The 16,228-nt window shown below is 45.8% G+C and overlaps 1 protein-coding gene across 4 annotated transcripts in view; it reads left to right on the forward strand.

Moving 5' to 3' along the window:
* Window positions 1–10,895, forward strand: part of Efcab7 (EF-hand calcium binding domain 7) — a 31,576-nt gene extending 20,681 nt beyond the window's left edge. For 3 of the 4 annotated variants that reach the window (XM_010605059.2, XM_010605058.2, XM_010605060.3), the window contains exons 9-14: window positions 382–539; window positions 1,586–1,719; window positions 3,929–4,077; window positions 5,830–6,039; window positions 7,746–7,853; window positions 9,047–10,895. In XM_010605059.2, coding sequence (XP_010603361.1) covers window positions 382–539; window positions 1,586–1,719; window positions 3,929–4,077; window positions 5,830–6,039; window positions 7,746–7,853; window positions 9,047–9,121 — 834 coding nt within the window. In that variant the 3' untranslated portion in view covers window positions 9,122–10,895. The other variant, XM_010605062.2, reaches the window with a different exon arrangement.
* The last annotated feature ends 5,333 nt before the right edge of the window (window positions 10,896–16,228 follow it).

The raw sequence follows: 16,228 nt of genomic DNA on the forward strand, positions 1-16,228 counted from the left end.
TATATATATATATATGTATATAAAAAGAAGTACATCTAGTGGTCTTAGACTGGGGTTACCATTAAGAAAAAGGGTTTGAATCACCAGGCATGGTGGCGCACACCTGTAATCCCAGCACTCGGGAGGCTGAGGCAGAAGAATCACTGTGAGTTCGAGACCAGCCTGGGCTACATAGTTCCAGGTCAGTCTCAACTACACAGAGAGACCCTGTCTCAAAAAACCAAGAAAAGAAAAAGGATTTGAAGACTACAAAAGATTGGTAGAACTATAATAAATTGGTGAATATTGATTTTATGGATCATTTACAATGCTTCTCTTTCAGAAGAATGACTGTTTATGACTCATGGTTGTTTTTGTTTTGTTTGATTCCTTTGAGGAAAGGTGTTTGGCTGGACTGGTGAACTAGGGCCTGGAGTGTACTGGCTAATTCCTTCCACCACTGGCTGTAGGCTGAGGAAAGAAAGCATGCCAGTAACAGAAGAAGCCCAGCTTGTCTACAGAGATGACACTGGGCGGCTGTTTCTTACAAAGGACTTTAGGTAAGTTTCGTGTGTGACCATTCGCACCATCGCCGCCAGCCTGGAAGTCCACCCTCGCGTGGCCAGCGCCCACTCTACCCGTGAGCCTCGTGTCATTGAGGATAAACCTGGAAGATGCTGTGCCCAGAAAAGGGAGGTGGCTCAGGAACAGATGCGCCTGGCCTCACTCGAGTGTGGAAACCTAAAAGTTTAAGACGTGGAGAGTAGCACAGCAGCCACCAGTGCTGGGAGAGGAGGGCAGTGGTGGAGTTGCTGGAGAAAGACAGCGAGCTCAGCCAGGCAGTGGGATAAGTTCGGGTGTCTGTGATGTGGTGACTGTGGTTCATGCAGTGTGTCCTGTACATGTGAAATCCACTGAAGAAGAGCTGCTTTCGGTGTTCTCATAGAGAATAAGCCCGGAGGTACTGCATATGTCATGTAGCTGTGTACACACATCAAAGTGTCAGGCCTTGCACCACACGTGCGTCTGTGTATCTAAACGCTCACTCGCCGGGCATCTGGAAGCGACCTAACACGGCTCGGGGACCTTCACCTATGTCTGGGTGGCACAGTCAGCTGCAGTCGCCGCCTGCCAATTTCCCAACTCCAGCCCTGCCGTGAGAAACAGACCCTACTGGTGCACACTGCATTCAGATAACTAAACAGGAAATCCAGCTGGGTGTGCTAATGTACGCCTGTGATCCTAGTTCTTGGGAGGCGGAGTTCGAGGCCAACCTGAACTCATAGGGAGACCCTGTCTCAAACAAAAAACCCAACTGAAGTCCCAAGCTCCTGTGCCCTAGATACACACAGGAGGACCCAGCTGCAGGCAGGGAAAGAAGAAAGCAGTTTGGAGACGGAGTGGGGACCAGCACTGTTCACTGAGCTCCTGCTGAGTTGAGAGACAAGCGTTGCTTTGGAAACTCATTTATCTAAGACTGAGCAGAACTGTTTGGTTGCATAATAGTTCACAGTTGCCTAATGCCGTAATACCACATCCTTTGAAAATTGTCACCTTCCCTAAGTTGTCTGAAAGACGAGATGGTTTTCTGTTTTCGTAATTTTAGGGTGGCTCTGTCAGATATATTCGAAGTGATCGACTTGGATGGAAACGGCCTTCTCAGCTTGGAAGAGTACAATTTTTTCGAACTGAGAACCAGCGGTGAGAAGTGTGACGAAGAGGCATGGGCGCTCTGCAAAGGTGGGCACTTCTGCTTTTCCTTGTGGACGTGCAGGACAGTGTATGGTCTCTGTTTATTCCTAGCAAGTACAAAGCCAGACTTGTTATACTAGGGTGGTTTAAAAGTAGCATTGTTGGGCCAGGGATTTAGCTCAGTCATTCTGTTGCCTGCTTCGCAAGCACAAGGACCTGAGTTCTATCCCTGGTACCAAAAAATAAATAAATAAAAATAAAAGTAGGATTGTTGGTAAGATCCCAGATATGTGAACATTTATTTTCCTTTGTATTATTTTCAAGTGGTAGAATACTCAAGGTCAGAGAAAATAGTAATCACTTAATCCTTTAGGGTTTAAAAGAAAAATTGCCTGGCTCTTGACACCACTGGGCCAGAAGAGGGCTACAGAGGGTTTCCCTAAAAAATTAAAAGGTTTCCAAGGAAATCACATATAATCTCAGCATTCTGGAGGCTGAGGCAGGTGAGTTCAAGGGCACCCTGGGCTACATAGTGATGTTACCCTTTCATCTCACACACACACACACACACACACACACACACACAGCCTCTGCAGCTCTCTTCTTTGGCAAAGTGTCTGTCCAGATCTCTCCGCTCGTCTGGGGGATTTATGTTTTTACTGTTGCACTGGAAGAGCTCTTTGTGTACTGTGAATACAAGACATTCAGGAGGTTCCCAGTCAGCAGGAGTGTTTCCATCTTTCCACAGTGTCTCCCAGAGCAGACATTTCTAGTTTCAGAGAAGTCCCACTCAGCTTTTCTTTCGTGGGTTACAGCTTTAGTTTGTCTTTTTTTGTTACTGTATCAAAAACCTCATCCCAAAGCCAGGGTTGCCTAGATTACGTCCCATGTCACCCTCTAGAAGTTTTGTCAGGTTGTGTTTTGCACCAGAACCTCTAACCTGTTTTGGGTTGGTTGGGTGAAAGGCAAGAAGCCCTGGAAAGCCCCTGCCCTGAGGACCCCGCCCGCTCACCATCGCTTCCGGGCCTCAGTCTCCCCGTCAGGTTTTCAGTGACATCCACACTCAGTACTCTCGCTGCAGAGTCTTAGATCAGGTGTTAATAAGCTTTTAAAAATTAATGGGCATTGAGAATTTCAAGTTCTAAAAGTCAATCAGTTATGCTGAACTCTATAGCACAGTATCTAGACATGTTTTTCTTTAAAGTAGCAACTTCTTTGTGTCCTACAAGTACGAGTTTTCACCTTACTTTACTACATAGTAGCCCCAGCCTTTATTTTAGTGGCTCCCATTTCTCTCCATGATCTGGTTTAATCTAAATGCATATTTTTCCTTGTAAAGCCTGTCAGTCACTTCCTCCCTAAACGTCTTACACTATTAACCAGTCAGCCGGGTTCAGACATGCGTGTCTTCCCTGCTTCCCTCATGATCATGCACAAAAAAGAGATGCTGACTGAAGAATGCCCACTTCCCCGAGCATGCGAGAAGGCTTGGGAAATCCGATCCTGGGTGGAGGGCACCTACCAAAACATAACCCTCAAAACGGCTGTTTACTGTCTATAAACATTTCAGTACAAATGCATAAATATGACATAGACACACATGCTACACACACAGTAAGGAATTATTAAATACAGCATTTCTGGTGAATTTAGTTTTACTCACAAACAATGTTAAACCGGGGGTACTTTGACTCAAGGAAAAATAGAGTTCCCTATTTAACAGTCTTTCAAGGACCGAGGGGCAGTTTGTTTAGAATTGGAGGAGTCAGGCACACAGTGGTCTCTTTAAGTCTAGCACTATCTCTGTCTCCCTTTGGAAACTCAGTAGTTTGGGGGATATAGCATCAAACTCATCGAGGTTCTGCTGAGTTCAAGGGGCAAATATATATAAAAGACATTTTAGTTATTGAAATATCAATATAAGTTTGAAATGAGTACACAGGTTGAAATTTTCCCATAAATTATAATTCTAAATTATAATTTCCTCTAATTTTGGAATGTGCTTGCACTATTTATAACTTCAGAATTTGTTGAAAAAAACTTTTAAAAAGGATCTGTTGAAAAAACTCAGGTGTACAGACAGAGGCCAAGCCGAGCTGCAGGAAGTGGTGAAACCGTGCTTTTCTGCAGACGGACGCTCAAGGATCCCTCTGGCCTCCTTAGAGACAAGCACGTGTGAAAACACGGTATCGTGGACATTTTATCATGTCTGAATTGCTGAATTATCTAAAAAAGAAACTTTGGGTCGCTTAAACAGAGAATTTTGATACAAAGAAGAATGAACTGACAAGACAGGGGTTCATGGACTTGAATCTCATGGAAGCCAGCGACCGGGAAGGGGACCCTCGTGACCTCTGGGTGACGCTGCACGCCATGGGCTACGACACAGCTCTGGAGCTGACACAGGTAGTGCCGGTGTGGTGGTGTGCGTGATACAGTGTGGCTGCAGACCTGGGTCTCCTGCTTCTTCATCCACTGATTCTCAGTCTCTCTCCCTCTCCCACCCCATTAATGATGAGAATTAAACTCAGAGCCTTATGCCGAAATTTTTCCAGTATCAGGAGTGCTTTACCACCGAGCTACACCCTCAGCCCTACCACCTGTCTTTAAGGGTAACTTTATCACTGTCAGAGTTTAGAGTAAAATGTTTCAGAGGCTGCAGATGTAGCTCAGTGGTAGTGCCTGCCAAGAAGGCACAGGCCCTGGGTTGAATCCCCAGCACCAGAAAATAGACTGTGTCGCTCTTCCGTTAAATCAACTTCAGCTTTTCTCTTTTATTCTCCAAAAGAAAAACCACTGATGTGTGTGAATTTATTCCCTTATTCACCAAATATTTATTGTGACCGACTGTGTGAAAGAGGCACAAATGATCCAGTGGTGAATGAATATCTTAGTTACTTTTCTCATCGCTGAGACAAAATACAGGACACCCAAAGTTAAAGGAGGGGATGTTTCAGCTCACAGTTTGTGGAGGTTTCAGTCCTTAGTCAGTTGCTCCAAGGCAGGGCCCTGTGGCAAAAGAAAAATAGTCCAGGCAAGGCAGACAGAAGGCAGCAAACATCCAGCAGCAGCAGAAGCAGCCCTCCTTTTATCCCTTCCAGGCTACCCACCTTTTGGTTGGTGCCACCCACACCCAGGGTAGGGCTTCCCATTATCCACACCCAGAACTATGCCAAACTAGTCAGTGGACTGACTTAGTAATCAAGCACCTTTAATCCCAGCATCACACATTCTAGATCCAGCCACCTCCGAAAAGCCCGGGGAGACATCTAGACACAGCCGTAACAAGGGACGAACAGTCCAAAGTCTTGCCCTTGTGCAGTGTATATTTCATGAAGGAGAATGGTTCCCAAATGGAAAACTCTTTTTATCATTTCCGGTGTCTTGAAAGAAGCAAGACAGAAGCTGAGGCCAAGACTGAGGAGAGGCAGGGAGGGGCGGTGCAGAGCATATCCTCTGTGGAGGTGGAAGGACGCAAGCTTTACTGTGGAGAGCAGGCGTGGACAGCCCTCTGCGGGAAGAGCACTGCGCATCCACGGAGTCCCCTCGGAAGGAAGCTTCGCCCGCACGGCGGTCCGCCGGGTCGGTGTTGCGAACAGAGCATAGGGAGACACACAGTCCGTGTGCTGGCCAGGACACTGCAAAACTCACTTCCAGTCGCAGAAAGTATTTTTAGATACCACATCTGTTGTGTGTTTTTGGTTGATTTGAATTGTGAGTTTAATTTCTACATTAAATTCCTTCCAGGGCACTGCAGTGTATCTGTGTAAGTTTCAGTTGCAAAAATAATTTCTCCAGATTTCTTAATGTAATTTTTTTGTAGCCTTCAAGGGTAGAGAAGGAAATGAACAAATTGGTTAGGACTGAACCCAGGGGGAACGTTGTAGTTTAGAGGAAGCATGGATGATTGCGAGAGGGTGTGGTTTTCTTTTTCTCAATGAACATTATTTCATATGCCACCAAAAAGTCAGACTCTTGCTTTTTATTACTCAATTCATAATACTAAAACTTTCCTCTAAAGGTTTACTGAAATAACTGCAAGGTTTAGTGCACCTTCTTAAGTCGCATGGTGAACGTACCAAGAATAAATTAAATGATTTATTTTGAACTCCACCAGAAGGCTGAAACAAGGTTTCCTTTTTCTCCCGTGGGTGGCAGGCATGTCCGTTTGTCATAGATCTCTATGCAGAGAGGTGCAAGCCCAGGATGAAGGCTGTCAGGATGGAGGCCAGCAGTGGGCAGCTTGAGAAGGCCACTTGCCAGTCTGTCCTGCACCAGGGCCAGGCCAGGGCCATGGATGGCTATGAAGACATCACCATCTACACCCGTAGTTGTGACTTCCGGATAACGTCAGTCATCGATAATAAGGTATCAGTTCTGAAGTGGTTCTGACTATTTGGCTGCCAAGTGTCCTAATTTGTCCTTTCTCTATTTTTTCATAGTAATTAAATATACCATTATGTCAATAATCTTCATAAAGAATAATTATTCTCCCTATTTCTAAATCAAACTGGGCATGATAATTCTTGTATGATTTTAGAGGCTTGAGATCATAGTTTACCTTTTAATGTACGAAAGTTAAATATTTGAAGATCAGAGAAGACACCATAAAATCTGGGTACAAGTGTTTTGTGTGTTTTGTCACACAGTAAGGGCCACCGGAAAGTGTAAAACGTGGTCTCAGCTTTCAAGGAATTCATGAGCTGGCTGTAAAGAAAACTAACACTGTCCAGTGAGATCGGAGAACTGTTAGATCACACAGTGCGAGGCTCATGTGGGTGGGAGTCGTGGTCTGTCCGTGTCTCTTGTGGCAGTTGTCGGTGTGCCCCAGGGACGCTGGGGGATGTGGTCTGTTGTGTGGGTCTGGGCAGGACCTGGCCTCTAGAGCAAGGTGCCCGAGTGAGGGGAGGGTCGGAGGAAGTGTGGGGCCCAGAGAGGAGCTCCTTTGCTTTGGAGCACCCACGGCAAGTGACACTGGTAGAGGGGATGTCCTGAAAAGCAGGGCAAGGAGCTGGGCTCCCACAGGTGCTGTGGCCCACAGGTGGTGAACTGCGATCTTGAAATGGCCCGAAGCCTAGGAGGGTGGAGCCTAAGCTGTGTCTGTTGCCTTCTCTGCCCTCTGTGTCTTACAAGCATTAGAGGATGGAGGGAACCACTGCCTTACCCCAGCCTCTGCTCTGCTGCTGTCCACCACTTCACAATGCTCTACCTCTTTAACTCAAGAAAAGTCAGTAAACCCCTCAGCACTGTGGTCATGCTCCCCACATGCAGGACCCGCCCTGTGAGGGGAGCACCAGCCCTGCTCTACACTCCGGAAATGGAAGTGCAGGGAGGCACCGTAACTCACAGAAGTGGCCTCGCTAAGATAGAAGAACGGAGAAGTAAATCCAGACGGCCTCTTCGCGGTCAGAGGGGACGACTGGGGGCTCCTTAGGGGTGTGACTACGCGTACGTTTCTCGTATTCATCGCTTTCTGCTCCTCCAGCTTCCTGTCCAGCCTGGGCCGTGATTTACTGTTTGAGGGTCATTTCTCTACAGTCTTCTTGGAAGGCCAGTCTGAGCTGATGTTAGCCTTCTGTGTTTCCACAGATCCTTCTCCGTGCCTACATCACAAGACACGGTGTAGTGTTTCCTAACTGCCTTTTATCTGTGTCTCCCCTACACTGCACTAGCCCAGTGGGGTCAGGAATGTGTGTTCCATCCCCGTGGTCCACGCCTGCCACGCAGTTAACATTAACTACATCTCTGCTCACTGAAGGAGGGAAGGTGGCCCTGATGAACAGGAAGTAGAAATGAGCTGTCGCTGTAGTGCGCCAAGCTTGAGATGACGGGGTGCGAGTGGTCCTGATGGTTGTGGATGGAAAGTAAAGGTGAACCCACGACACACTCAGAGGAGGGATGAAGTTTATAGAACCGATGTCAGGATGTGAATGAGTGACAGAAACTCACAACTACCAAGCTGAGAGGGGAATCACAGTCCGTGTGAGTTGGTAACACAATCTCAGGGCTTATTCTGCGGTGTATGTCTGTTTTATTGGGGAAAGTTCTAGTAACTGCTGATGTTTTCTTTACAGTCAGATAATAAGGTGATTATTCATGTCAACAATGAGCTGAGTAAGAACTGCGTCAACAGCAGAGGACTTAACATATTTGCAGTAGAAGTGGCACCACAGTCTACCATGGTAATGCACGATTTCCTGATTAAAGCCCTGTCTTTCTTGTATCTCTTTGGAAAGAATTTTTTTCTAGTAATGCTATGAATAACCATGTAGGCAGGAGCCAGGCGTACTGGCACACATCCGTGATCCCAGCACTCAGGAGCCCTAGGCAGAAGGGGCACAGTGAGTTCAAGGCCACCTTGAACTGGACTATATAGTGGGGCCTGTCTGAACACAAACAAAACCAAACCATGAGTTCATGAAAGGAAGTGGACAGCTAGCTTGAGTGTGGTGTTCATTTCTGCAGCTGTTTTTTTTTTGGTTCCAGGAATTGATCTGGGGACCTTATGCTTGTGAGGCAGGCAGCAGAACCACTGAGCTAAATCCCCGGCTGATGTTCATATCTGTGTCAGTCAGTTCTGATCCAGCTCGGTCACTGGTTGAGTGACCATGGGCAAGTCGCTTGATCCCCCGCCCAGGCCCCTTAAAGGTAGAATGAGGATGGCGTAAGAAGTGTGGATGTGCCACAAGGTTAACGTGAAGACAGAATGAAGTGACGCACACGAAAGCACTTCCAAGCACCCCATGGAAAGGTACAAGTAGGATCAATAGGATTAGGAATTTAACAACTCAAAATATTTTTGTCTGCATTATTGATAGCTCTGAGATTACATGAGAAAGAAGTAGCTGCTTTAGAGAAACAACCAAGTCCAGAACCAGAAGCAGCTGTAGCTCTGGTGTTTGAAGGACTCTGGTTTCTGATTTAGCCCCCAGTTCAAAAGCCGGGCCAGAGCTGTGGACTCCTGGGTCTGGGAAGGGACAGGTTAGCTGTCCACAGTCACCTTTCTTTCTCCAGACTGTCTTTAGCCCTAGCATGCTCTGGAACGATCAAGGCCGGAGAGGGATTATCTTTTGTATTTCTCTAGGTAAGGTTTCAGGGAGTCCTCAGGCTTGGTAGGAAACGATGGTCCCACAGCCTCCGCCCACCGCTAACAAGCAGACCTCAGGGCAGGGTTCAGCCTGGACATCCTGTCAGACCTCAATTCTCCATCTCTTTCCCGCTAAGGACATAGATCATTGGATTTTATCTGCACAGGCGCGCTCCACCATAGCTGGCTCCACAGGGACATTTTTTATACGAGGCCTAGAAGTGGCTCTTGACAATTGACCAGTGATAACATAAAAGAGAAGTAAAAGCTTTCTGTTTTTGTATGCAGGTTTGTCAACATGTAATGCCTCTGAATGAACGACAGGAATGGATGCATCATTGTGTATATTCCCTCATATCTTAACTGATTCCATGTGGAGCTGTCATGCTAAGAAGTACTGCTTTAGGTTTGTTGTTACTTATTTATTAAGTATGTATTACTCACTTTAGCTGGTATACCTTTTTTTTTCCTGGTACCAGGGATTGAACTCAGGACCTTGCACTTGCGAGGCAGGTACGGCGCCACTGTGCTGAATCCCTAGCCCTAAATGGTATACCTTATTAATAATCTAATTTATATGTATTTACATTTACATGTTATATACTTTGTGTATGATAAAAGTATAAATAATGTTTTCAATGTGTGTTCTTATTTTTGTTTGTTTGCTGTGGACTGCTTTTAGTTAACTGTTTTGAAATAATGGGATTTGAGTCTATGTAACATTAAGTGAAACAATATGGTATGGAAAATAATATTAAGCAATTAGGAACCACATGGCAGTAATACAACAGTGGACAGTAAATGTCACCTTCTGAAATATGAATACCATATGACAGATACTATTTTTGTACCCAGTTCAAGGTGGCACATTTTTTAAGAGTCATTGGATTTGGGGCCCCTGATTCAGATTTCTGTAAAATGGGTTGCCGTAATCTCACAGAACTCTTCAGGTAATATATCTTAAAAAGTAGGAGTGGAATATGAAAATATTAACTGCCAAATTCTTTATAAATCCCAAAGATGTGGCTACGTATTCTGTTTTGCCAGGTACTGAGTTATGGGAAAAGCATACAAAGTTATCTTTGCCCAGGCTGTAAAGGACATTTTAGTCTGGTGACAGGGACACAGGGACTGGGGTGTGGCAGCTTCGCCCATACTCCTGTCACCCCTTAGATGATCCAAGCCGCTCCTGTGCTTTCTCCATTGCTCACAAGCTTGACAGTGTCATCTCTGCTAGTCGAAAAGACAAAGATATTTTGTTCTAAGAAAATGAAGACCCACGGGACTCTAACACATAATGAACAGCAGCTAGACCACAGTTTTGGACCTATAGATCATTACTTCTTACCGATTGCTTCAATACTGTGGTAGTGGAGTATTTCACAAAAATTCAAGTGCTCAGATACTTGACTCATAGATTTTAGGGATTCTTAACCAAAGATAGCTGCTTAGCGTATCAAATGTTTTCTTTCAATTCAAGAGGCACCTCCCTGTTTCCAGCGGCTCCCCACAGATGTGGCTGCCAGGCGCAGCACTGGCGTGGCTCCTATGAGGACCCAGCCTTGAGCCCCAGCACCACTAGCTGAATAACTAAATAAAGTACATAAAGTAAGAATATTACATAGAAAGGTTAAGGATCCAGCCCAGTAGAAAGAGGCCCGCTGCCCCAGACCTTTCCTGTGCCCTGGCTTCCCCCCCGCCTGTGCCCACAGTGTCCCACAAGCTCACCCTGGCACCAGTTGCTTTCCTCTGTTGCTGTGCACATTGCTTTTCTGCCCCTTTCTTGGCTCCCGGTCTGTTTGCAGTTAATTCAAACAGTAGCTGTTCCCTCCCGGGTGGTCAGTAGCACCCTGTTCTGCTGCACGTTGAGAGTCAGGTCTTGTCCCCAGTTTCTGGGACACTGTATTCTTCAGATCTTCCTCTGGCCGCTGACTGTTCCTTTGTAGGTTTCCCTGCACCCGTACTTCTGTAGCCTCCCACTTCTGCCCCGCCAGCCCTTTGTAAAGCACCCTTACTGTTCAATTTCATTAATCCAGAATTTTTCATTTCATTAAAAGATTAAAACATAACATGTTTAACAGATTAAAACCCAGTAGAATTAATTTTTTATTAATTATCTAATAGGCAGTTTTAAATAGAGGACGATTAACATCACTGTAATTTAGGTAACTCAAAAATTCTGATTCTTATATTTTGAAACTAGTTTAAATGTTATCAAATACACTTAGAAGCAAATCTTTACTGCTTTAAAATACTTTATTGATTTATATATTGCAGTAGAGCTATTTTCTTAAAAAGCCAGTTGCCTTTTTAGATCTATTTTCGGTGTAGGTTAAATATGAAGCAGAAACTTAACACACCATACAAAACAGATTTTGGGTGTAATCCAGTTGAATGGAAAAATGACTGTGTTTCTGATTTTGGCCACCAGAGGGTGAGCATATTATTTTCTTCACTAGAGAGGTTGATAAAAGTTCCTCAGCACTGTGTTAAGTCCTTTATGGCTTCTAAGACTGCTTTTGGTGATTTGCTTTCTGCAAACCCAGACATATGTACCTTTTCTTGTGAGGGATTTTAAAAATGATTCCTAACATGTGCCCTTAAAAAGTACTGACTGACTTCATGAACGGAGAAGTGTGGAGACACTCCCATGGCCATGCTGGCTTTACGCAGTATGAAAAGCCTGTCTTTACTCTTCAGCCTGCTTCCTCATCTCTAGGGGAAAAACGAACTGCATGAAGATTTGAGGAGAAATGCATCAAGTAGGGGAAATGATTTGAAGGAAGTGGATGGGATTCGTGTGGAGAGTGGATTTGGGGCCCGGCAATTGGCAGTGGTTGTTGAAAGCCTAAGGGGGACAGGGTTTGGTGGCTCTGCAGTGTCTGTACCCGTTAATTGTGGCTAGTCCTATTTAAGGAAGTGTAAACAAACTGTGCTTCATTCTTGAGAATCATTCACAAGCTGCTGGTATTTATATTGGACCAAAGTAAGTTTAACAGTAGGCATTCTGCCATATTTTACACATTTCTGAAAACACATGAATGTTACAGATAAGGCCCCTGTGTGTTATAAAGGGATTAGAGTATGGTTCCTTCCCTCAAATATTTTTTACATTTTATAAATAGCCCAGATTTTATTCTCTTCTTTGCAAATGAATCCAGGATCATCCTGATTAAACTTGAGGGATAGCTCAAGGCCAACCTTCTCACAGGCTGAGGTCGGCTATACTGAATTGCAGCACTAGCTAAGAACAGCAGCATTGCAAGCTTTCTGGTAGTTTCAGACATGAGCGTCAGCAGTACCAAAAAGTACACTTCTCTGGGCCCTTTAGATACCTATTCCAAAAATTATATTTAGCTTTTGAGAAAAATTATTTTCTTCCAAGCAGAGAAGTTAAAACATGAGGAATAGAATGGACTGGACAGTAGTTCACAAGGACATCCAGTTAGCAAGTGTGAATCCCACGCTGCATTAGTTGTGCTACAGAAGATGTGAATGATGTGGGCTCTCAGGGAGAGAACGAGCCAAGGCAGCGCGTTACAGGTGAGCCAGTTAGGGATGGTGTTAAAGCTTTTTTGTTTCCTCATTGAGTTTATTGGTACATTTTAGGGATGCAGTACAGTTACATTCATCACTGGGATCTTGTACCTTTACATGACAGGTCTTGGTTCTCATTTCATAGTGTTAAATCTTAAGTTACAGATGCCGGTGATTATGTGTTCAGCTAGTGATGGGCGTGTGGCAACAGGGCGGGAGACGCTTGCCCAGTTTAGGAGCTGTCAGGGTGAAGTAGAACTCGGAGGAATGAGGAAAGTATACTTTGAAGCTAGTGCTTTGGTTTCTGTCATGCAGTATATTTTTTAAAAAAATAACAAAAGTGGGTACATTTTAATGGCATGTAGGAAATGAGGCATAGGTTTTAAGATACTGAGAAGTACTACACTAAAATATTAGAGTGGTTCCATAGAGCGAGTTAGGACATAGAAAATGGTCAGAAGAATAAGGGTTGGGAAGCAGCTCGAATTTGACCTTGAAAGGGTAAGAGTCTTAGCGAGGGGATGGGAGTTTGAGGCATTTTCTCCTATGTTCATTTTCCCTGGAGGGCCCTGTTCCTGCATTCGTGTCATTGACAGTAGGTCATTAATTGTGACCCCACCCGCTGCCTCTCTCTGCGGAGCATGGCTTCAGGTGCCACTGACAGAGGCAGGCCAGCCAGATGCTATGCTGATTTCATTACGTGGCTTCCGCGAAGATGGATCGGGACCGGTCCTGCGGGCTGCACCTCTCACATGCATTTTTAAAATGCCTCATCCTTCATGAAACCTTTAATCCATCCCCAACCCAGAAAAAACTCTTCTGTACCTCAAGCTTCTATTTTAAAACCAATACCTTTTATTCCTGTGGGATTTTTCTTTCAGATTTAAAATATTATGAATTTGATCCTTCTTGGGGGATTTCACAGTTCTATTAGTTTAACACATGTGCAGATCCATACAAGTGGGAAACTCCTTGTGCTGCCTCTTGTAGGTTCATTCTGTCTGCAGCGCTCTCTCTCTCTCTCTCTCTCTCTCTCTCTCTCTCTCACACCCCTCCACCCTAGCTCCTGGTTCTTCACTATCTATGTTATTCTGGCCAATCTTCTGAGTGACTCGGAATGCTGCTAGTTTTGAGAAGTGCTCAGAACCAGAGAAGCTGTGCAGGCTGCTTGGGCCCTGGGCCATGTGATCCAGCAGATCCGATGGTCCTTGAGGTGGCAGCGGCAGGTAGGGACGCCACTTGGAGTCTCTGGCAGCTCCCATTGGTGAACTGCAGTGGAGGCTCTTGGGATTTTGGAGCAAGGCTCTGCTATCATCTGCAAACAACTTCTCTCCCTTTGAAAAACAGCTGTTGGGACCGGGGATTTAGCTCAGTGGTGTGGCTGCCTGCCTCGCAGACACAAGGTCCCGAGTTCGATCCCCATAACACCACTACCCCTCAAAAAAAAAAAAAAAACAGCTGCTAGCCTGCTGTTGGGCCGTAGTGGAAACTGAATGCTTGACCATGGGGCACCAGATTACTGTGCTACCTCAGTTGCCCATCATGATCTGGGCATTATCTGGTCCACAAGTCATAAGGTCGGAGGTGCACTGCAACAGTCTGTCGTTAAATGGAGACAGTGTAGATGTGATCGGGCCAGGGCAGGTCCAGAGGGTAAAAGTAAGTTACCTGAAGAAGTGGCCTGATGCCCATGGCTCCTACTGCTATATAGCCTTGTTTCCCAGCATGCACCTGTGGGCCTCCTGGAGTGCACCATGTGGCCAGCTGTCAGGAAGAGGCGGCGAGGGCCTGGTTTACAGATGGTTCTCATGTTGTCCATGCGGACACTGCAGCATTACAGCCCCTGTCCAGGATGTCCCTGCAGCACCGTGGTGAGGGAAATCTTCACAGTGGGCAGAACCTTGGGCAGTGCACCTGGTAGTGCATTTTGTCTAGAAGAGAAATATGGCCAGATGTGTGACAGTACACTGATTCTTCAGCTCTAGCCAGTGGACTGGGCCGGTAGTCAGGGGACTTGGAAGGAACCAGATTGGAGAGTAGTAGCAAAGGCACTGGGGGAAGAGGTATGTGAACAGACCCCTCCATTTGGGCCAGGGGTGTGAAGACACTTGTATCCCATGTATGCGCTCACTAATAGGTTACCTCAGCAGAAGAGGGGATCAAATAGAGTGGACAGGATGCCTGTTCTGCAGATAGCCGACCTTCCTTTTCTTTTTCCTTCCTTCCTTCCTTCCTTCTTTCATACCAGTGATTGAACCTAGGACCTTGTGCTTGTGAGGCAGTTGGCGGCACCACTGAGTTAAATCCCTTGCATTTTTTTTGTTTTTTGTTTTGGTGAGGGGGCATCAGGGATCAAACTCAGGACCTTGAATTTGTGAGGCAGGTGGTGGAACCACTGAGCTACATCCCGGCCTGCAGCCAACCTCTTTCTTCAGCCAGCCCTGTCACTGCCCAATGGGCCATGAACAGAGTGGCCATGGTGCCAGGAATGGAGGTTACACATGGGCTCAGCAGCATGGACTCCACGCACCAAGGATGACTGGCTGCAGCTGCTGCTGAATGCCTGATCTGCCAGCAGTGGAAACCAACACAGTGCCCAATATGGTGCTGTTCCCCAGGATGACCAGCCTGCAGCTTGGGGGAGGCTAATTACACCAGACCACTTCCATCTCTGCAAGGGCAGTGCTTTGTCTTTACCAGAAAAGACACTTGCTCTGGGCATGGATCCACCTTCCCTACACAGTGATTCTGCCAAACTGCTATCCATGAACTCACGGAATGCCTCTCCACCATCATGGAATTCCACACAGCATTGCCTCTGACCAAGGGGCACATTTTATGGCCAAAGACGTGAGACAGTGCTCATGCTCATGGAATTCTCTGATCTTACCATGTTCCTCACCACCCAGAAGCAGCTAGGTTGGTAGAATGGTGGAATGGCCTTTTGAAAATAGAGCTACAGGATCAGCTGGGTGGCCATAGTTTTCAGGACCAGGGCAAGGTTCTCAGGAAGGCTGTATATGTTCTGAATCACCATCATCCACCATATGGTACTGTGTCTCCTGCACCCAGGATTCATGGGTCCGAGAATATGGGAGTAGAAGTGGAAATGGTACCATTCACCCCTAGTAGCTCACTAGCACCCCTAGTAGCTTCCTGTTCTGGTGATCTTACACTCTGCTGGCCTAGACATCTTCGTTCCGGTGCAGGGACAGCTCATACCAGGAAGCATGATGATGATTCCACTGAACTAGAAGCTAAGACTTGTAATTTTAGGCTCCTCTTTGAGTCAACCAGGTAAAAATGGAGTTATGTTGTTACCAGGGTGATTGATTCAGATTACCAAGGGGAAATCGGACCACTACTCTAAAGGGGAGGTAAGAAATATTTGGAGTGCAAGATGTCCATAAGGATATCTCCTAGTGTTACCATGCCCTGTTACTAAGGAACTACAACAATCCAGTCCAGGCAGGTAACAGATGGCTCAGAATCTTTGGGAATGAAGGTGTGAGTCGCCCTGCCTGGTAAAGGACCAAGGCCTGCTAAGGTGGCTCTGTAGCAGAATCAGGCAGTTATCAGTACCAGCTGCGACCATGTGACCGGTTACAGAAACAGCAACCGCAGTTCTCACAAGCATTTCTTTCCTGTTTGTTAATGTGCTTGTGCGTATACATACACATACACTTAATACCATTATTTCTTTGTAATGTAATACTGATTGACTTCACATCAGTACCCAAGTTACATCATGTCAGAAGAGTAGGGCCGGGGATTTAGCTCAGCGGTTCTGTGGCCTGCCTTGCAAGCATAAGGACCTGAGTTCAATCCCTGGTACCAAAAAGAATGTCAGAAGAGTAAGCATCACCAAAGAAAAAACTTTGCCTTCTGTTCTGGGAGGGAATCATTGTGTTTCCATTTCACGCAGGATAGTTT

The sequence above is a fragment of the Fukomys damarensis genome, unplaced genomic scaffold (genome assembly GCF_012274545.1).
Source record: "Fukomys damarensis isolate Sample0158 unplaced genomic scaffold, DMR_v1.0_HiC HiC_scaffold_33, whole genome shotgun sequence".
In the NCBI taxonomy this organism is placed as follows: Eukaryota; Metazoa; Chordata; class Mammalia; order Rodentia; family Bathyergidae; genus Fukomys; species Fukomys damarensis.